Source organism: Musca autumnalis, unplaced genomic scaffold (genome assembly GCF_047663935.1).
Source record: "Musca autumnalis isolate F117 unplaced genomic scaffold, ASM4766393v1 scaffold_3, whole genome shotgun sequence".
Classification (NCBI taxonomy): domain Eukaryota; kingdom Metazoa; phylum Arthropoda; class Insecta; order Diptera; family Muscidae; genus Musca; species Musca autumnalis.
This window is the reverse complement of record NW_027411866.1, coordinates 71,350,584-71,372,973: the sequence shown is the minus strand read 5'-3', so window position 1 is coordinate 71,372,973 and position 22,390 is coordinate 71,350,584. Positions and strand designations below refer to the sequence as shown.

The window sequence follows — 22,390 nt, the reverse complement described above, 5'->3', positions numbered from 1 at the left end:
TTTGTCAGCAACCCAAGTGCTGCCGGCCAGCGACTTAAGAACAGCTTTGGGTTGGGCGGAAAACGTAAACATGCTGTCCAACGTTAGACCCAATATCTTGGTGTTGTTAGTAGTAGGAACCGGGACACCATCGACCAATATGTTCAGTGTGAGCCATATTTCAGCCGTCCAGTTGGTGAACAGTATGGCAGTGAATTTAGCGGCAAATATTTTCATAATCGTCAGATGGTAGAATTCTATGCCGTTTTTAGGGTGTGGAATTTCAAAAGAGGTAGAGGTTAAACAGTTCCGGAGGTATCACCGCGGGTTTTGAACTTCTTGGACTGGTCTCCACTAGGGTTATGACTTTTTTACAACCTCGTATCCGTGTATGATATACTGATGAGTTTTTACGTAAGTTTACATAAAATCTAAATTATAAAGTGATTCGATAAAAAGATTGCGCACAAAAAGCGTTTCAAGTTTTCATTTTTCAGAACTTTTGAAAATTTGTTGAAGTCACTGTAAGCAGATAATTAACTGAAGACAAAGGTATAGGGGCACATGACATAACCAAAATGACAAAACCGTTTGTTTCTCACAAATTTCATCATCGTATTATTACATAAATATCACTTTGTATTATACATAACTTCATTTCATATGTCATAAAAATTAAAAATGGTATGTGCGGGACCTTTTTTATGAAATAAAAGTTATTTAAGACATTAATAGGCCAAAGTTCATTAATTCCTGCAAAAGGAAATAATTACACTGTGATACAAAAGTGGACAACATTTTTTTGCAGGATTTCTGATGCACAAATTCGGTTTTGTGGGAGTCCATAGAAGACGAAAATACCTTTGGTTTCTTTGGGTTACTTCGGGTTTTGATTTTATAACGGTAAATGTAGTGAAAAACTGACTTTCTTGGATTTTCAAATTTAAACGGACATTACTTTTTTTTCCACAACCAATTTGCACACACTGTTTTTCATTATAAAGTGGAGAGTAATGCCTTTCGAACAAGCCATAGATTTTTCGGTTAACAAATGGCTAAGTAATAGTGGTTTAAGTGTGACAAAAACGCATTAAAAAACAGTAAATGTTTTTCCTTGTGCTCTAGGCTGCGTAAACGACACCTAACAGTACAATTATTTACTGTTAGCAAGTAGGAAATTTAGTTGGCTTTACAAAATGGGAAAAATCAACGAAATCGGTTGAAAAATGAATGCGTTATGGCATTTTTTGTTTTTCAACTTTTTGGTTTTTTTCATCATTTCGGTGGAAAAAAGAAGTAATGTCCGTTTAAAGTTGAAAATCCAAGAAAGCCCATTTTTCACTACATTTACCGTTATAAAATGAAAAACCGAAGTGACCCTAAGAAACCAAAGGTATTTTCTACGTCTTCTGTGGACTCCCACAAAACCGAATTTATGCATTAGAACCCCTGCAAATTTTCACTGTAGCACAGTGTTATTTTTACTAAAATTAGATCTGACGTGGAGGATTGTGATTGTGCTTCAATGTTATTTTTATGTATATAATATCTGTGCAACCGCGGATGTATGAAGAATTTTAAGAGTTTCGTCATAGTTTTCTTACCAGTAAATTAAAATGCCTATAATTTTGGTAATTAACGAATTTTTTCGGTAAGTTAGCGACCAAAATAATACTACCGATAGCAACAGTTTTGTAAACATTTACTGGTACTTTTAATTCATAATTTTGAATTTTAAATTTACCGATTTTTGTCGGTAATCAAAAAATGCGTTAGAGAATCCCACTATAGGTGCCGTTTGTTCTCTTTATTTAATGGGAATAATTTTACCCAATCTTACTATATCTTTGGTGCTGTCTAATGATTTACAGAATTCAATGATGGATTGCTCTTTTTCACTGCACAGCTTAAACTTATCTCTGTCTGATTGCCAGGATCAGCTAGTAGCTGATGTTGAAAGCTTTTCGTTTTTAGGGCACGGATATCCCCCGTGATGAATTATTTTTCATTCGGGCTCGTTAGTGTGCATGATGCATTTAAAAGCTGTATCCAAGGAATTCTCTAGAATGGATGCGTTACAGGTCCACGTTTTGATAAATCCCCAACGGTACCTTCCTATTTTCATTATTTTAAAGGTTTTAGCCCCATTAGCACAACGAAATGGCTGAAAATTGATAATTAATCTTCTTTGGGCCCAAAACCGTTTCACCAGATTTTTTTTAGTTCAGACCCATATTTGTATATGGCAAAATTCAAATTTCATTTACAATACCGTCGAAAAAAAAAATTAAAAAAAAATTTGGTAGCACATTCACGATTTTTGGTACATGGGTTATGAAAAAATCGTAGTTTCAAATCTGTTCCCGTTCACAAAATTGGATGCTGCGCCCAAAAGTTATGGAGATTTTATTCCCTTATAAAGAAAAAATATTTAAAAATTCCCTTTGTGTTGTAATAACAAAATGTATATATACATTAGGGCTATAACCAAAAAAATACCACCACATAGCCGTGTAGAGCATGTAAAACTATTATGAAACATGGTGTCAATTGTTCTCTATTGCGAAAAAAGTTTCCGCACCAAATGCATTGAAGTTCTGCAATGCATTTTTAATTTTATCTGTCATAACAACATATTTGCTTTTCATTAAAATTTTTATTTTTTTTTAATCTAATTTAAAATCATTATCAAAGCGTTCTGGACCAATTTGTTCTCAAGTCGCGCCATTTCGGACCATATTAGGATTTTTTGACACTATTGCAATTTTTGGTTTTTCTTTATAAACTCGTGAAATTTATGTTTATATTTTTTTTTTAACCTATCGGAAAAGAGAATTTGGGGTCATTTGCAACGAATTCGCGAACGTTACAGGATGTATTTGTTGACTTTGCTTGTGAGAATCGTATTTGTTTTCTACAAAAATACAACACCAGTACCATGTGGGGAATTTTGTTCTAATAATGAAAACGCGTTTCTAAGATCGATTCGGAGAAAAAAGTCTCCGCACCAACTTTGATTACTAAAACCCTTTTGATGCTTTTTCTACTTATAATTTTAAATTTGCTTTGTTTGAATAAATATTCATAGAAAAAAATACAATTCTCACAGGCAAAGTCAACAAAAACAGCCTGTAACTTTCGCGAATTCGTTGCAAATGACCCCATATTCTCTTGTCCTATAGGTTAAAAAAAATATATGGTAACATGGGGCGCCTTCGCCACGTTTTTTGTTCAAAATGTTCTCATACCGACACCGTTAAAGTTTTTTCAAATATTATTTTTGGTACAAATATTAGCGTATCTTGACTATAAGTTTTGTTATATAAGTGGTTAAAATTTTGTTTTTAAAATATTATTTTTGACAATTTACAAAATGTCTAAAATGTGGCGAAGCCTCCCCACCCATGGGGCAGCTTCGCCATCGATATTGAACATTTTCCAACGGACTCTAAAACTGTAATTAACCATACTTTTTCCTTAAATATCAACATTATGCGAAAAAGGAACATGTTTTCTATTGAATAATCAAAAATGATTCTAAAATTCACAAATAGTAACCGATTCTAGCGGTTAATTGAAATAGGTTCCTTGAATTTAGGTACAAAAATCATAATATAACCAAAAACAAGATACGTTTATGATCATTGATTTTAACTTCACATTATAGTGTGGTATGTCTATAGCATAAAGAATTAAAGTTAAACATGACAAATTTCTGACATTAACCCACCACACCCCTATCATGGCGTAGGCGCCCCACCCCCAACATATCTCATAATATGAATATATTGACATTTGTTATTGTTTTTTTTTTCATGCAAATTATTGGGATTTCTATTCTTCAGTAGTTGTCTTCTAACGGTATAAAATATGTTTTTGATATCACTAAAGGTAAAGAAGATATCACAAAAAACATCTACCATAATTATTTTTCCCAATACCCTCAAAACACAAAACCGCGTGCGTCCGCTATCATACTTATGACACAACTGCCAACTTTTGGGAGATGATAGATCTTCATTAAACTCACAATTTTGCCTTAAACTGATTTTTTCTAGCACTTGTATTTTGCGAGAAAATCGGCGATGGCGTACCCGCCCCAGTGGCGAAGGCGCCCCATGTTACCATAAACATAAAATTCACGAGTTTGTAAAGAAAAACCAAAAATTGCAATAGTGTCAAAAAATCTTAATATGGTCCGAAATGGCGCGATTTGAGAACAAATTGGTCCAGAAAGCTTTGATAATGATTTTAAATTAGATTACAAAAAAATAAAAATTTTAATGAACAGCAAATATGTTGTTATGACAGATAAAATTAAAAAAATGCATTACAGAACTTCAATGCATTTGGTGCGGAAACTTTTTTCGCGGTAGAGAAAAATTTACATCGTATTTCATAATAGTTTTTCATGCTCTACACGGCTATGTGGTGGTATTTTTGATATTTGCAAAAAGTGCAAAAAGTTATATCCCTAATATACATATATCGGTAACAGCATTTAATATCTATCCGTAGACGTATAAATACTTGCTAAATTTATTTTTGTTTTCGCGGGAAATCAACAAATAATGAAGGAATCTTGGAGTAGATTTTGTTTACTCTAACTCAGAGTCCATACAAATCTCTAATAACACTGTGAACCGAAATTTTGGGGGTCGGAAAATTCCTTTTGGGGATGAAAGCTCTTGGTGAGTATATACAGAACCCAGAAGGACAGATCCGCCGAGAGTCGAACTTCCGCGTTATGGCGTGATGAAGTTTTTTCTAGAGACCCTGTAAGCCATGAGGAATTAGCGTTATATCTTTGTTCACTGTTGCTTTAGCTTTTTTTTGAGATGACATGTCTGCACTCAAATCGAATGAGGATTATTTTCGTAGAGCACTTCGACCTTCTAACTCGCTTCCTTCAATGTGCTTTTCGTCCTTTATTTTAGGAGCCGGTATAAAAGTACCACAAGATGAAGTTTTTCAGCTTCGAAGTGTTCTGCAAAAATGTCGCTCAGAAAATTTTAGGTACGGCTCTCATTGACAACTAATCGAGTTTGTCGCGTTTTCGTGGTCCTTTTGTGCATTTACCCTGATTTTGTTCAGAAAAAAAACTATGTTTTGTTTTTTGTATATTCGTTACAGAACATACAAAAACACAAAATACAGTTTTTTTCTGAGCAAACAGGGGTAATTGTAAAAAATGACTATGAAAACGCGACAAAATCGATTAGTTGTCAATGTCTGAGCGACATTTTTACAGAACGTTTCGAAGCTGAAAAACGGCATTTTGTGGCTCTTAAAATAAAGGACGAAAAGGACATTGAAGGAAGCGAGATAGAAGGTCAAAATGCTGTAAGAAAATAATCCTCATTTGATTTGGCTGAAGAAATGTGATCACAAAAATAAGCTGAAACAACAGCGGACAAAGATATAACGCTAATATCTGAGGGCTTATAGGGTCTCCAGCAAAATATTCATCACGCCATATCTCAAAAGTTCGACTCACGGCGGATCTGTCCTTCTGGGTTCTGTATATACTCACCAAGAGCTTTCATCCCCAAAAGGAATTTTCCACCCCCAGACTTTGAGCTCCATTTTGTTGCACAGTGTAATAATAAATTAAAAATACGTACAGTATCTAGACAATTCCCAGAAAAATGTGAGACCAACATTTTAATGATTGGGTTTATAACTTGCATATAGCAGCAACAACAAAAGACGAAAACTTATTGTTGGAATATTATTTCAAAAATATATTTTTTGCTTTAATACGAAAAATTGGAGACAAATTTTTAGGAGTTATTATACTATTTCGCTAAATTTTCATATAAAACCTGAAGTATTTTGCTAAAACTTCTTCATCGTGAAAGTATGTTTGCTTAGTGTGATAGGCAATAGAATTAATAAGTACAGAGTAATGTTGAAATCACAACCAAAGAAAAAACACAAAAGTTAAAAAGCGTGTAATTCGTGAATTCTTTAAAATCAGTTGAGGCGCCTGCACTTTTCGGATACAGCGAGTGCATATTTATCAATATGTATGAATTTATCCATGTTTCATTTAGCCGCCAAAGTGTGCCGTCAGTTGCATCGTACCATTCAAAAAATTTTCAAGTGGGTAAAAATATCGCGATGTGCATATGCCTGTAAGGCGCATCCGATTTCAGTGACCGCCTATTGAAAATACGTCAATATAAAAAATTTTAAACAGATTCGTCAAGAACAGCGGATGTGCCACCACATACTATTTTAGGTTATATGCAAATATTACTCCCGAATATTTATAATTTATGACAAACTTTTTTCATATATTATAATCGCGTATAAAGGATTTCATTTATGTATAAATTTTCAAAGAAAGTCGCGGTTCAATGTGCGGAATTGCCAAAAATATACGCCGTTTTAGTGGATGGATTCGAACGCGGAAGGACTCATTAGATCCAGCGCGTAAAAAAACTAAGATCACGCGTGGTTCAAAGACACTTGTGTCACAGTTACAATTTTTAAAGCCAAAACATAGGTTTTTTTAAGAAAATTTACGCACCAAATTTTCGACTTTGGACTCCTATTACTAGGAAGCTGTACAGAGTTCTACAATCATATAAATTGTTTATGTCATTATCTGTTATAATTATAACATAAATTCAAAAAAACGCCGAAATCAAAACTTCAAAATGTCAGCAACAATTTTTGTGTGATGAAGTGTTTATATCGAAAAACCACACATTAGAACTATATTGCCCAAGGGACATTCCTTAATTCCTTTTTTGACCATAGGTATGAAGGTTGCGAGGTTTGGCCAGAAATCAAGAAAGGACACAAAAAACTTGTTTACTTCAACGCATTTTTACTCTTTTTTTTTTTGTATTACCACCAACACAGCTTCTACCTGAATTATTTGTTATGGTCTATATTATGAGATCGGGGCTAAAACACTTCAATCAATAGAAATATATTTATATTGTATAAAATATTTTTCCAGTTCGCGATTTATTAAATGGTAAACCTCAACTTCAACGATTGTAAAACTTTTTTTGAATATTACGATATAGCCTCCATAGAATGATAAACCTGATTTTCAGTATTTTTAAGATTAATCGAAATTGTTGAAATTTTGTGGTTTTGTGCTTCTACAAAAATGTGCCAAATTACATTGAAATCCTTATAGATTTGTATATATCTCCCGTACATATTTTTTGGTGGCTTAAACTATTTGATGTTTCTATTAACAAACTTGCTGCCGAGGAAGGGGCTGTGCATTTGAGATGACAAATTTGAATGACATCAAACAACGTCTGCGGTCTTCATTTTCGGATCCATTACCTTAGAATATTTTGTATTATTTTATTTTATTGCAGTGTTTTATTTAATTTTATTTTTTTTAATAAGATAATTTATTAATATTTTTTAACAATTAATTTTTTAAACTTATTTAATAAAATATTAAGATACAGCCTTTTATCGCTATCAATAATTTGCAAAATTTATGTGCTATGTTAAACAATAAGTGTTAATGCTAATTCTGGTTTTTAACACCTCATGTTTTTAAAATTTATAAAATATTAACACATAAAGTCACCGATAATATTATAACAATCCCAAAATGGCTTAAGACGATGGCCCTTTTAATAAATTCCAGTTTAATGGAATATTGGAACAAATATTTTAAAACACACAACACGAAACTGTCAACCGAAACAATCGCCTAATTAAGTTACACGTTTTTAAACGCTCTAAAGTGTTTTTGAATTGTCATTTAAGCGAGAATGTAGCTGAATCACACAAAATACAAAAATGCCGCATAATAACCTGAATTACCAAAAAAGAAGTAAACACATACACATACATTCGTATATAATACTAGAAATTTAAGCAGTTTTAAGCATCGTATATTGATAACAAAGAAATAATTTCTCCACAAGAACTTTACTTGAAATCCTCAGCTTAATTGAGCTGCAAAAACCTTTGCAATAATCACTAATACCCTGTCAACAATAATTTTATTTTATTGTTGTGTGTTTCGATATAAAAATAAATGACAAATAAATGGTTTATTAATTAATTTATGAACGTCGCATATTTACAAAGCCATTAAATTGTCTTTATTATACTGATTTTTGTCAGATTTTGTGCAATTATGCAAATATGTAACTAGAGAAATGCATATTAAATACTAAGGAAAAATATACATCAAAAACAAGAAAGAACGTTTTATACCCTCTTACCTTCGTACTTAGCTGGCCCATTACAGAAGATTTGTTCCATAAGCCGAACTAAGAAAAGATCTCCATTTCTCTCTGTTTGTTGCTTCGGTTTTTGGAATACCGCGACCTTCCATCTACTTTTCTACTTGTTTGATCCATCGAAGCCATGGCCTGCAGGACTATGTGTACTGCATTTGACCCGTATTTATAAGCCTTTTCAGCGGGTTCATCACCGGTCATTCTTATTACATGGCCTAGCCAACGCAGTCGTAGCATCTCGATACGTTTTGTCTATACTGATGTCGTTGTATAGCAGATACAGCTCGTGGTTCATACGACGTCGATGTTCACCGTCAACGCAGATTGGCCCGTAGATCTTTCGAAGAATTTTTCTCTCAAACACACCAAGCGCGGCCTTATTTGCTTGCGCAAGTAACCAGGCTTCGGAATAATACATTAGCACGGGTAGTATCAGTGTTTTGTAAAGCGTTGTTTTTGTTTGACGAGATGTGGCTTTGTTTTTAAACTGCTTACTTAAGCCAAACTAGCATCTGTTGGCCAATACAATTCTTCTTTTTATTTCACAACTGATATTGTTTGTTATGTTTATGTTGGTGCCGAGGTAGACGAAGTCTTTTACTTCCTCAAAATTATAGGAACCAACTTCCAGTGTTTGTCCGAGCTCTATGGAGGCATTGCGCATCGACACTATCAACTTTATCTTTTCGCCGTTTACCGCCCATTTCTGCTGGTTCTCCTTCGACCTTCTTTAAGGTATCAGTTACTTCCTTTACTGATCGTCCAATAATGTCAATGTCATCAGCAAGCAAGTAACATGTGGCAGCTGCTGTAGATTTTGCCATTTCTTTTGACATTTGCATCTCGTATAACCTTTTCCAGCAGGATGTTGAACAAGTCACAAGAAATCTCTTTTGGTATTGAATTGCTCCGAGAGGTTATTTCCTATTTTAGCTGAGGACCTAGTTTCAGTTAAAGTCATCTTACAAAACCGAATGAGATATGCGGGGATACCAGACATGGGTTGGAATAACTTTGGGTGTAGGGGGCTGTAGAAGGCTGCCTTATAATCGACATAAAGGTGGTAGGTGTCGATCTGCTTCTCTTGTGTCTTCTCCAGGATGTGCCGCAGGGTAAATATCTGGTCAATGGTGGACTTCCCAGGTCTAACGCGGTATTAGTATGGTTTAATTATTTCGTTCACCATAGGCATTAGTCAATCGTTCGCATAATATCTCCGACACTAACTTGCAGGCAAAAGGTAGAAGACTTATATCCCAATAGTTAGAGCATGCTCAATCTGGATCTATCTTCAGTTCCAGGAAAGTGGCTACTTCGATGGGGTGTAACCACAGATCCATTGGAGTTAGATGAGTAGGTTTGGCAGGGCAGTTAAAAAGGTGCAGACAATAGTGCGGGCCCATGCCGCATACTGGGCAGATGTTTTACGCGGTGCTATCGATACTTGTCCAATAGGAATTTAAACGACTGCAATATCCTAAGCGTAGTTGAGCCAAAACTACTCTGGTTTGTCGTGGCAGCTGACGGTCCTCAGCTGCGATAGATGGGGGAGGACTCCGAGGACTTTATTCACGCTGTAATTGCTTATGGCCTTAGCAACTGCGTCCGTGTGAATGCTAATTAAGCCTGCTTGATATGCCTGTTGATCTAGGGGTTCTCTCCTATATTGTTGGACCTCCATCTCTTAGGCACGAATATCCTTCCTGATATGCCTGCCCAGCAGATAGTGATTGGGATGGTTCTCACGTTAACACCCGAGCAAGTACTGCAACGAAACCATCTCATTCTGTTGCTGTACTGGAAGAATCTTTGCCTCCTCATGTAGATGATCACTGAAGTCTTGATGAGGTACCCTGTTGCTGTTATCAGGGCGGCATTCTGACAAGTTTGAATCTCTTTCCAATGCGTATCAACTAAATTCGGGGGCCAAATCGACCTATCGCGTCATATGTGGCCAACAAGGATTCTTTAGTTCTGCCGGCTAGGGACTTGAGGACCTAGTTTCTGCATTTTAGTTTGTCGCAGATAGCTGCGGCATGAGCGGATGACGTGAACGTAGTGCCAAATGTGACTCCTAGAATTTTGGGGCAGTTTGTGGTCGGAAATCTGCTACCATCGACCACTACATTCAACCCTCTTCTATACTGCGCCGACCAAGTGGTGCACAGAGTGGGCGTAGATTTAGTGGCGGATATCAGCATATTCTTCGCGTGGAAAAAGGTGGTAAGATCGGCTAAATAGGAGTTTAGTCTCTTACAGATGTCATCAGTGTAGGTACTTGACGCCAAGATCATACAATCATCCGCATACATTACCATCTAAATGCCGTCTGGAGTGGGCGGAATACAGGAGAGGTAGACTTTAAACAGTTCCGGTGATATCATCCCATCTTGGGGAACTCGCTTTTTCATTCTACGGGGTTTGGACTTCGTGTTCCTGAATTCAACGTACGACTGGCGTCCACACATATTTTTGATTCTCCAACGTCTCAGACTTAGCCGGAGGGTTGTCTATTCAATAAATTGCGCACCTCTACGGGTCAGTCAACTTAACCTCGCCAAACGTGACTGAGGTCTTATCTTCCCCATTTACTGATTTCGAGAGAGACTTAACCGTTGCCCACAGTTCACTTAAACTGGCACCAATATCACAACTCTTCAGATGATTTAACCACTTCTGCTTATGCTCACCGACTAGCCTCTTAATTTCCAGTCTCAGCTCCCTGAGTCTCATTTGCTAATCCCGTCGCCTCTGTTGGGAAGTTTTGTCTTACTTCGGGTATTCTACTTCTGGTGCGATCCTTCCTTAATACGTTGTAACCATCACAAGGCTGTAAGCTGCAGTTCTTGTTAAGCTTGGTTTCCTGCTCCGCCGCGACCTTGATCTCCTTCCGATTCATAAATTCCACTGTTTCTTCGATCTTACCTCGGAGTACATTGCAATTATATTGCAAAAAAGATGCATTTTCTGGGATTGGAACAACAACGGCTGGTGTTCAATGCTGCGAGTTCGTTTGCTGTTAAGGGGACTGCGGGGGAGTTTCGTAATCTGATGACAAAGGAGTTTCGTAAACTGACGACGACTCACTCGGGGCTGTGTCTGCGCAGCATGCAGCAACATAGTCTCTCGCGTGGACAAGTCCAGAGCAACCCCTTTGATGCACCCACTCCTGACATCTATTACATCTCACCGAAGTTTGGATATGGATATGGCAAACCGAGCACAAATATATTGGATGCCAACAGTTTAGAAAAACGATCTTTACATATCCCGAGCACACTATCTGTATCAGTTACCAAATTACCTTGCTGGACTCTACAAAAGGATGTGCCTGTACTAAAGCCAACAGTTTGATGTTTCACTCTTTGGTAGAATTTTCCGACTTTATTCTGGCTCCTGTACATCTCGATTTTTCACACTCCCGCTTTTCCATTTCTCTCTTTTTCCTGCGGAAAACTTTTTTATTGGCTTATTTTAATATGTGGTAAAATGTTCAAGTTGATTAGAACAATATTGCCTGAGATATGAACTTTGGAAGGGAAAATTTTATAGTGTTTTGTATGCAATATAAAAATTGAAAACGTCTTTTTCTCGAAGTGACATTTTGAAATCCGTGCCAACTCTAGCTCGAAAACATAATGAACTGATTGTCATACAATTTTGTAGGGTTATTAAGGAAATCAAAATCTATACCTTTATCGTTCGATTTATTTTTAAATTTTTTTGCGATTTATTTTTATAAATTTTTAGTTGGACCGACATAGTCCATTATGAAAGCGAATCTTATTTTAGGAGTCATATATTTTCTATGGTTATCGCGCCCAATAGTCATTTCAGTGGGTCATCGTATAACTTTTGGAACAGTATGCCAGGAAGCATGGACTTGTAAACAGAAAACATAATACGGCTGCAAACAGGACCACAGCAAAGATTACAAAGAATCTTCGAAAAGACCCTAAACTGCACTTAAGACACAAATGTTGAACTTTTGAGGGGGAGGTACCCTAACTAGAGAACCGATGTGGGCCATTTTACAAGTTAAACTAAATTTGGACAAAATATTAGGAGATCCAAAGTTTGGACCTATATCAGGTAGATATATTAGACCAACTTAATCACAAGAGTTATCGTGCGCACAATTTTTCCTAACATTTCTGCTCTTTTGTGGGGGAGGTACCTGAAGCAGTGTACCGATATGGCATATCTTCGAACTTGAGCATAGTTTGGACAAAATATTTGGACAGAGTTTTGGACCGAATCGGCAGAACCGTTCGAGTGTTATCATGCGCACCATCACTACACATGGTGCCATAGGGCTTTTTTGCAACTTTCAGACTATTTTCTCAGAAAGTATGGACTTGCCCGTGATGAAACTTGTACCGTCGTATGGGAGGGCACTGAATACAACTTGTTACAATAAAAATCAAAGCGATTCCAAAATTTTGTTTGGGAGGTACCCGAAGTTGTGGACGAATGAATCCATATTGAAACCTCATCTAAGTCCGGTAGAAATTTCACGATGTGCAAAGTATGGACCAAATCGGTTGCTTCCTTCAAGAGTTATCGTGCGCACAAATTTTCCGAGTGGACCGATATAACCCATCTTCGCGCTAAATTTGGACAAAATATCAAGCAAAATTTTGGATCCATTCGGTTGATCCGTTCGAAAGTTATCGTGCGCTCCAGCGAGCCAGACAGACGGACGGACATGGCTAAATCAACTCCAAATTGTCTGAAATGGATTTCGTCCAAACATACTTGGTGTCTAAACCCATTATTTCGATGAGGCACATTTTGCCCGTGTATATGGGCAATACTGCCAATTATTTTATATTCCATTTCCAAAAAATTTATTTTTTTCTTTTCGCGCTACATTAACGATTTTTGGTACATAGGTTAAGAAAAAATTCCCCAGTACAAATCCGTTCGCGAGCAAATTTTTGATTGTTGGGGACAAATGTTATCGCGGTTTTACTTCTGCTTTTAAGAAAAAATATTATAAACACGCTAATTATTTCATTGAGCACAATTGTCACTAAAAAGTTATCACGAAGTGACGTCAATTACTAGATTGCATAATATTTGTAAAATGTTACTCAGCATTCGCGGAATTTACAAAAAATTGGAAAAATTTTAAATGTAATCCGAATTTTTTGAAAATATAGGTCCATTTACCCGTCAGAAATTACAAAAAAGTAACAGTTTTAAAGAAAGACTTCACGGGGAATCAAATGAGACCAAATTTATAATCATCGGGATAGTAGTTAGGATATTATAGCCAAAATAAGCACATATTTGTGTTACAAAAAACTAATTTTGGTTTGGAATAATAGTTTTCACATGCATTCTAGAGTTGAAAATATTGGAAAAATTCTATAGGAGTACTTCTTTTATTTTTCTTGAAACTCCCAAGAAAATGTGCGGATTTTGCTTTATCTACATTCACATAGAAGGTTTCCCATTAAGGAAAGTTATCGGGTTGTTGAAATAAATCATTAGACTTCTTAAACGGAAATAGAGATCAAATAAACCGATTTAACTTATATGCATTATTAAAATATGTGTAAATCGCGTAATTATCAAAATCGTTTTGTCCGCATGTGATTTTCATGTACAGCAAGACCATATCTTTTATTTTGTATATATTTTTCGAAATATAATTTAGACGCTAAGATGTAGCATCGGCTGCATATTAGCATTAAAAAACCTATAAAACATCGCTAATTTGCGCAAAGTTCATACAATTTCGTTCCGCATCCGGTTTTAGTATCACCATGAAAATCTGCATCGATATATACCTATTTCAAGGCAATCAGTCAAGAACCGTGGATGTAGCATCACACACTATTTTTGGGATAAAATGAATGTAGTTCCCTTATCAGTGAAGTTTTTAAATCTCCGTTTCCCCAAAAAGGAAGATGCTGCACTAGTTTTTTCATAGCAGTGCAAGCGGCCGACAGAATACGCGATAATATGTGCGATATTTTCAAAAACATTATTAGGTGATTTTCCCACCTTGGAATTTCTCCTACCTCGCGTTTTAGTAGATGGATTTTAACGAGTAATGATTTATTAGATCCGCAACGTAAAAATCCAAAATTTGCAATCATGCACGAGTAAATCGAATACCAATTGTACAAATTAGACCCGAAATATATGATTTTTAGAAATTTGTTCGCACAAAATTTTCGTATTTGGATACAGATTTCTCTGATCCTGTGTAGGCTACATTCACAACACATATATCAAATAAATCAGAATTGTGAGTTCTTCATTCCTATATATGATTTTTTAAAAAACCTGTTAGCGGAACGAAATTATAAGAAAATTTCAAAAAACACTTAAAATCAGGCTTCAAAATGTCTCGTAAAATATATCTTTGGTCTGTTCGTCCTTGTTTTCAGTGGGAGCATGACCGTAAATAAAGCTGATGTTGAAGAATTTGGCTTTTAACCGAACTGCAGCGGGTCTTTCATTCACTGGGGTGAAGCTGGACACCAGACGTTTTAACCTCCGACCAACTGCAAATCCGCAACCAAACTCATGCTTTGTGTCATGGGAGCTATAATACAGTGCGTCACCTTTAGGTGTTGTTGGGACGCCTTTCCCGTTCCATCGTATTTCCTGTATGGCAGTAATGTCGGCCTTGTACTTTTCAAGTACATCTGCCAATGCGTAAACTGCACCTTCTCTATAAAGAGTGCAAACAATTCAGGTGCAGATTCGCAGATCATGGTCCTTAAAACGTTTGCGGGGTTCGTCAACCACATGGCCACATGGCGGTGCACGCAGAATTGGCAGGCCAAGGAATAGATGGCGAAAACAAGTGGATGAAGAGATGACAAGGCGCGGTATTCCAAAAACGAAGCACTTAGTTCGGTCTATGGAACAAATGTTCTGTAATTGGCCTGCTAAGTAAGTAAGTAAGACTTACCGTTTTCAAGCAAATCGTGAAAACCTAACAAAATAAACCTAAAAATGTGACCCGAACTTCTATATTTTAAAAATGGTATAAATCATATCGGTCAATTCTTTAGCGAATTTTCACAGCTACAACACTTTCTTAAGCTCCATTTCCAGAGGACTTGCGGTTTGCCCGCAAAATCGCGAAAACCTAAAATAAATAAATGTGAACTTCGACAGCTATTTATTTAAAAATCCCTTCAGCGATTTTTTCTTGTTTTTGGTTTTTTTCTCATCTATGAATATTGCAATCGGCAAAAACATCCCAGGTGTATGCGGGTTTCATATAAACCAAGTTAGGGCACACCGTACATGGCATTGTTCTATAAGGAGGCATTACAGTCACTGCATTGTCCCAATTTGAACTTCTATATCTAAAAAATGGTAAAACCTACGAAAATATCAATCATGTAGAGAATTTTCACATCTACAACATTTGCTCTAATACGATTTCGATAGAACTTGCGATTTCTTAGCAAAATCGTGAAAACCTAAAAAACCCAAAAATGTGAACTTAGTTCGCGATTTATTTAAAAAGTGCTCCGGATTTTTTTTTTGTTTTTTGATTTTTTTTTTCAAAACATTGTAGTTTCATAATCCGCAAAAACTTCCCAGGTGTAAGCTCCTTTCATTTAAAGTTGGCTCAAGAGCACCGTGATTGCACTCAGAAATCCCCACATACATTTGAAAAAGGAGAACCCAATTTAAATTAATGTTGTATATCTTTCTGCACCACTTTTGCTGTAATTATTCTCAGCCTCTCCTTGTTCGGCACCTCACCTCCCTGTTCGGACCCTCCATCCATATTTGCAACTTTACCTATTAGTAAACAATACTAAAGTTTTGAATGTTTAATTGCATTTATTTTTATAATACTATTACAACTAACTACTGTACAATTTAATTAATCATATGCAAAAAGTAATTTGAGATCCATATACACAGAATTAATACCAATCAATATTCAATGGGGGCACATGACCTCAAGAAATTTGTACCTCTCCATCTCTATTACTTTTACCACCTTATAGAATGTGTGAACTCTTTGGTTTGTTCTGATTTGGCATCTATGCTGCCCTCTCGCCCCAATATTGCATTGAAGGCATTCAGGAAGGCACCAGGAAGAGCATTGCTCTGCAATTAGAAAGAAATAACAAAATACGAAATTATTTTCTTTACCCGGCTTCCACCGCACCGCTACAACGTCTCCATCAAATGCTCACCTTTTTCTATGGCATTGGCCCGGCTGACGTTAATGTAAAAACACATTTTATGGCAGGCTGCTTCATAAATGGTTGTTGGTGTTGCTTGAATGCATTTCACACTTCGATGGCGTCATCTTCATCATCCGCTTCATTATCGCTTAAAGTGGTTACAGTAGATGTTGCTGTTGTTGTTGGTGCTGCCACTGCTGTTGATGCTATCGCTGCCGTTGTTGTTTTATTATTGATTGCAATGGATGAGCAACTACTATTACTACTGACTTTTTTATGCGGTTCATGTATTTCCGGTGGACTGCCGGGATTCAGTGGTGGACTACAGGAACGTTCAATAATTTCAACACTTTTGCGATTATTTCCATCCGTGTCATTGTCTTCAATACGACTGGGACTTTTATTGTGATGAAGACTAGAACTATTCGCTGGAGAATTTGTGGAGCCAAATGACTGGGTAGCAGTGTGATAATAGCTACTAAGCGATTGCAATGAATTGGAAGCACTTAGCTGAGAGATGGGTGTTGGTGTTAAAGGCATACTCGCCAGTGCAGCACCAGCACTGCTGGACAAAGGATTTATGTGACTCATAGAGGGATACATACGATATGACAGAGGTTTTTGTAAGACAGCAGCTGCGGCAGCTTGTCGATAATAAAGATCTATGGGAGAATTTGGTCCCATGTGATGACTTGGAGGGGTATGAGCATAGGGCCAGGCGCTGAGATACGGTGATCCACCATATAGACGTTGAAAGGCGGCATAGTTACCAGCTTCGGCGAGAAGTTCTAAACCCACTGCGGTTTGGCGTTTCCACTTTGTTCTGAAAATATAAACAATAATAAAACTAAATTTTAGTAGTTATACGTTCATTTCAATTTCAAAATATTGCAGAATTGATGTGTAATAATTCAATTGTCAATGTAACAACAAATAAGAACGTGGGGATTTATAGTTATAACATGCCATAGTCGTGCGTCTAGATGAAGACTTAGGGAAATTGTTCTCCCAAACTATTGAGAGATTTCAACGACTAACAAGTAAAGTCGTCAAGTTCGGCCAGGACGAACTTTTATACCCTCCACAATAAAACAGTCTAAATTAAAATGGATTAATTAGTTTCTTTTCACAATTTTAGGTGGAAAAATTGTTCGACTACGGATACCCCAAATGCCTAAATTATCTAATGTAATCTAAACAAGTAAGAACTACGTTAAGTTCGGCCAGGCCGAAATTTTTATACCCTCCACCACGTGTTGTATTGAACAATTAGCTTCCTTTCGTTTATGAAGAAAACGAAATACCAAATTTCAGCAAGTTCGCTAAAACAATGTGGCTAACCTTCAAAATGCCGGAATTCGGGAGGTACCATTCCATGGGGGCTATATTAAAACGTCGATCTATAACTGCAAATTTCCGGCGGAAAGTTTTCAGAACCAAAGAAGGAAGACTAAATTCTAAATTTCCTATATTTCGGTAAAACCTTCAAAATACCGAAAATAAAGAGGTACGCTTCTATGGATGATATTGGAAGACTTAGGGGGCGTGGACCTATACCGACATATTCAGAGGGGAAATTTGAATACCCCCAACGAAGACTAAATACAAAATTTTAGCCATTTCGATGGATTATTGTTGCCACAACCTTCAAAATACGGAAAATCGGGATGTACCGTTCATTTCTGGGGGAAAGTTTTATACCACCAACTAAGACTAAATACCAACATTTACCCATTTCGGAGAAATATTGAGGGCACAACCTGCTAAATACCGAAAATCGGGAGGTACCGTTCTATGGGGGCTATATTATAGCGGGGACCTATACCGACATATTTCTGGGGGAAAGTTTTATACCACCAAACAAGACTAAATACCAAATATTGAGGCCACAACTTTCAAAATACCGAAAAGGCGTGAACCTATACCGATAAAATTCTGGGAAAAATGTTTATACCTAGTAGATTTTTTTGCTCAGTACAATCCCAGGAATCACGTTTCACAATATGATATAAGATTAGTTCAGAGATATGATTTTAACTAACATGAATTTCACCTATGTATAAAAGGAACTTTAGAATGTTTGTATGACGTGGGAACACACCAAAAATTTTCCCAGATAATAAGTGAAAAACATTTAATTGAAAAGCATTTTAGCATACATACATCCACATAAATAAACAAACTCATCCGAGAGAAAAAAGCAAACTCACACACTTCAAAATTGGATTCGGTAGAGTTTTTTTTTTGTGGTAAAAAATGAAAACGTTTCAATTTCAAAGCACACAACAATAAAATTCGTTATGGAATAATCAATGAAACTATAAATGGCTATAAAAAACGAAACAATTTCTGCATAAACCTGGGTAAATTCTCACAAAACACACTACTATAGAAATACCGTACCAATAAGCATAATTAAGCAACAACAATACAAGAATGACAAGCAAACGTAAGCTACTACTAAATGCAAAAACGGCCCAAGTTCTACCACTAATGCATATGTCAATGCAATTTGAACATCATTAATCATTGACACGAAAAGAAGAAGTAAAAGAGGCCAAAACGGACCAATTTAACAACAACACTACTATTACCACCACAATCACAAGAGTTTATTCCAGGGATTATTTTTCTTTGAAACCTCCAAAAAATGTAAAGTCATTCACAAAATTACACACAGGCCTACGAAAATTTAACAAAACTAAAGCAAAAAAAAATAAGCAGCATCTTCACTTCAGTTCAATCCCATAAATGGTGTCTGGTGTGTTTATATTTTGCACTTAATTGTTTTGTTATACGCCTACCGGCATTTTACAGCCTCTAAATGTTGAGCAATTGTCTGTTACTTTTGTTGTTCTACAAATATCCTGCTGCTACTTTGTGTTGCCCAAAGGTCTGTGACTACTTGGTTATCATTCGGGATCTTATTTTACAATATAATTGCACTTTTTGCTGTTTGCAAAATCCCTCTCTCACTCTCTTTCACTCTAGCCTTAATCCAAGCAAAAAGTCGGTGTAATCCTATTAAAACCAGAAATATTTGTAGTACACAAATGCTGTGATGACGATGATGATGAGGTGTATACGCTGTAAAAGGATTAGTGGGCAGTGAGCGGCTTAATGTGAAATCTCTAAATTGCTTGCAAACGTCGGGGAGTGAGTGATGCTCAGCTCTTGCTGTTATTTGCAAATTTATGTAAATAAGACGGCGCCTAATTTTCATTAAGAACGGCGCCTTTCATTTAATTTGAATGCACTTGTCTAGAAAGAAACAAAAAGAGTTGATTGACAAGACAAAAGATTTAAGACACAAACCTTTCAGAGTTTGGGAAAAAAGAAAAATATTTCTAATAGAAAATGGAATTTGAATGAATTAATAGTTTGGAAATGAATCGATTGTTTTAGATATTAGTCGTAGGAAAATTATTACAATAAGCGTAAATTGTTGTGGATTCTATATTAAGATAGAACAAATGGACGTTTAACCATAAACATTTTAAGTTAAAACATTTATATTAGGCTTATTTCAAATTATAGCAATCTTTTTACTTGTTTCTCTTTCGAATAGAGCTTTTATGATCTTAGAAGTTATTTTTAGTAGGTAGAATCTAGGTCACACTTGGTAACTAAAATTTATTCGTAAATCATTTGAAAAACGCATACGAGGCCTAGGCAACACACAGTGTCGCCAGGCGTCATTTAACATTTTTTTAAAAAGTTTGACAGTTTTTAGCCTAAATGTACTCAGGACAGTTTGTCGTACGACCATGTGATGTGTTGCTTACAGTGACTTGAAAAAATCACTTTGCAAAAAAAACAAGTGAGCAAAGCCTATATATAGTCAGGACGGGACCGACTATTTAATACCCTACACCACTACCCATAAGCTTTTCACTGCTTAACATTTATTTTAGGGAATATTATCGAACTATCACTGAATTAAATATGCTTCTTCCTCTCTGGGACCCCCTTAGGCCACAAACATTTGATGGGTCATCCGCCGTACAGCACTGACTGGGGATCCAATGACTTCATTTGATTCCAGCACATCAAGAAAAGAGGCGTGTTTAGCGATTTTTGTAGCCTGATGATGCTGTAAAAGCGTTCAAAAACCACCATAAACAACCCAACATATCGTCGAATGTCAAACTGCATTGAGTATGCTTCGGCTAAAAACTGTCAAACTTTTCAAAAAAAGTTCAAGTGACGCCGATAGTTTTTATACTCTCCACCATAATATGGAAATATTCATCGTAGACCCCATAAAGTACATATATTCTTGATCAGAATAAAATTCAAAGTCGATATAATCATGTCCGTCATGTTGAAATCAAGATACAACTCGCAGTTTTTAAGATAGAGCTTTGTAATTTGGTATAGAAGTTTACATTGCTCCTAGAATGTTTCGCTTTAAAATATTTCGAAAATGGCTCATATCGGTCCACGTTTTGATGTAGCCCCCATAGAACTGTACCTCCTGATTTTCGATATGTTTACGGTTGTGACCTCAATATACCACCGAAATAGCTGAATTTAGGAACTAGTTCTTCGTTGGGGGATCAGAACCTATAGCTCCACTCATTCATATAATCCCCATAGAAAGGTTCCTCCCGATTTTCGGTATTTTAAGGTTTTGTCTCCAATATGCCACCGAAATGGCTTAAATTTGGTATTTGTTCATCTTTAAGGGTATAAAATTTCCACCAGAAATGTTTCGGTAAAGGCCAGCGATACCCCCAATTTTCAGTATTTTGGAAGTTTAACCACATTATATTATTAGTACAAAATATCCCTTGCAAAACATCAAACAGAATAGGTCCACGTTTTGTATAGCCCCCACATAAAAGGTTGCCCACATTTAAGATTTTTTGAAAATCATAATTACATTTTACTACCGGATTGATTGCTAATTGGAATTTTGTGTTTCCAGAAGATGGAAAACTTACTCACAAAAAACCCATCCATGCATATCCGAGTTTTAGTCTTGCCCGTATTGCCCAATTTTATGTACACTAGACTGGTTTTCAAAGGGAAAAACTCAATGTCGGATTATTTTAGGCGGCAAGAAAGGACGTTCCCGGAGAGAAGTCGGGCCTTTTTTCTCCCTTACACTTAGAGGCAGAATCTAAAGCACAATAACACGGCCCCTTCAACGAATCTTTAAGGACAATCTGATGGTTGCCGTGTCCAACACAATAATACGGTTCTTCAACGAATATTTAAGGACAGTCTGATGGTTGCCGAGTCCAACGACAAGAAGGGGAAGGTAGAAACAAGATAGAAGGCAGAATGGAGAAATCCGGGTGCTCATTTTCAAATCATAACCCTGAAAACGTTTCCCCGTAACATTCCATGTCCGACCGTCTATCTGTTAATTTTGTTTGGCTCGAGGTCAGGTAAAAAAAAACAAGATTTTGTTTTTGATTTTTGATATTTTTCCAATTTTATGTAGAGTTCACGTTTGAGTTTAATTTTCAACTGAAAAATAAAATAAATATATATCAAGTTCGAAAAGGGGGTTAAAAATCACTTAATTGTCTAATCATATTTCGAAATCTGGTCATATACTGAGGGTAAATAAAATTTGTTTCATATACCGAGGATAAGTCTTCTCTTGTCCTTTCGTGGAAAATTGGTTTCTGCCGGTGGTTTTGTTTTTTATCTTTTGTATACTTTTTTTGGCTCGTGGTCAGAGAAAACTAAAAACTAAATTTTGTTTTTTATTTTTAAGATTTTTATTTTGCCAATATTTCGACCATAATCTATGATCATCATCAGTGCGTTTTGACTTTAAAAAGTAAACAAAGACAAAAAATATATAAATATTTCAGGAAAAGCTTTTACACGTTAGGATAATTACATTGGTTTTTTCTTTCTTATCACCACATTCTATTTCTTGTTCTTATTAGAGTTCAGAATACAACTAACTAACTTGTTGGTGTTTTTCAATTATGCTTCTGTATATTTGCGCACAGTGTTCGGTGTCCGTTTTGTAATTTA

At 36.1% G+C, this 22,390-nt stretch overlaps 1 protein-coding gene across 1 annotated transcript in view; it reads right to left on the bottom strand.

Annotated features, from left to right (window-relative positions):
* Positions 1-16,017: 16,017 nt before the first annotated feature.
* Positions 16,018-22,390, bottom strand: part of LOC141400121 (uncharacterized) — a 101,249-nt gene continuing 94,876 nt past the window's right edge. Inside the window, exons 3-4 of the mRNA XM_073979565.1 lie at positions 16,400-17,213; positions 16,018-16,310 (exon numbers count right to left, since the gene is read on the bottom strand). Coding sequence (XP_073835666.1) covers positions 16,496-17,213 — 718 coding nt within the window. The 3' untranslated portion in view covers positions 16,018-16,310; positions 16,400-16,495. The remainder of the gene's footprint in view (positions 16,311-16,399; positions 17,214-22,390) is intronic.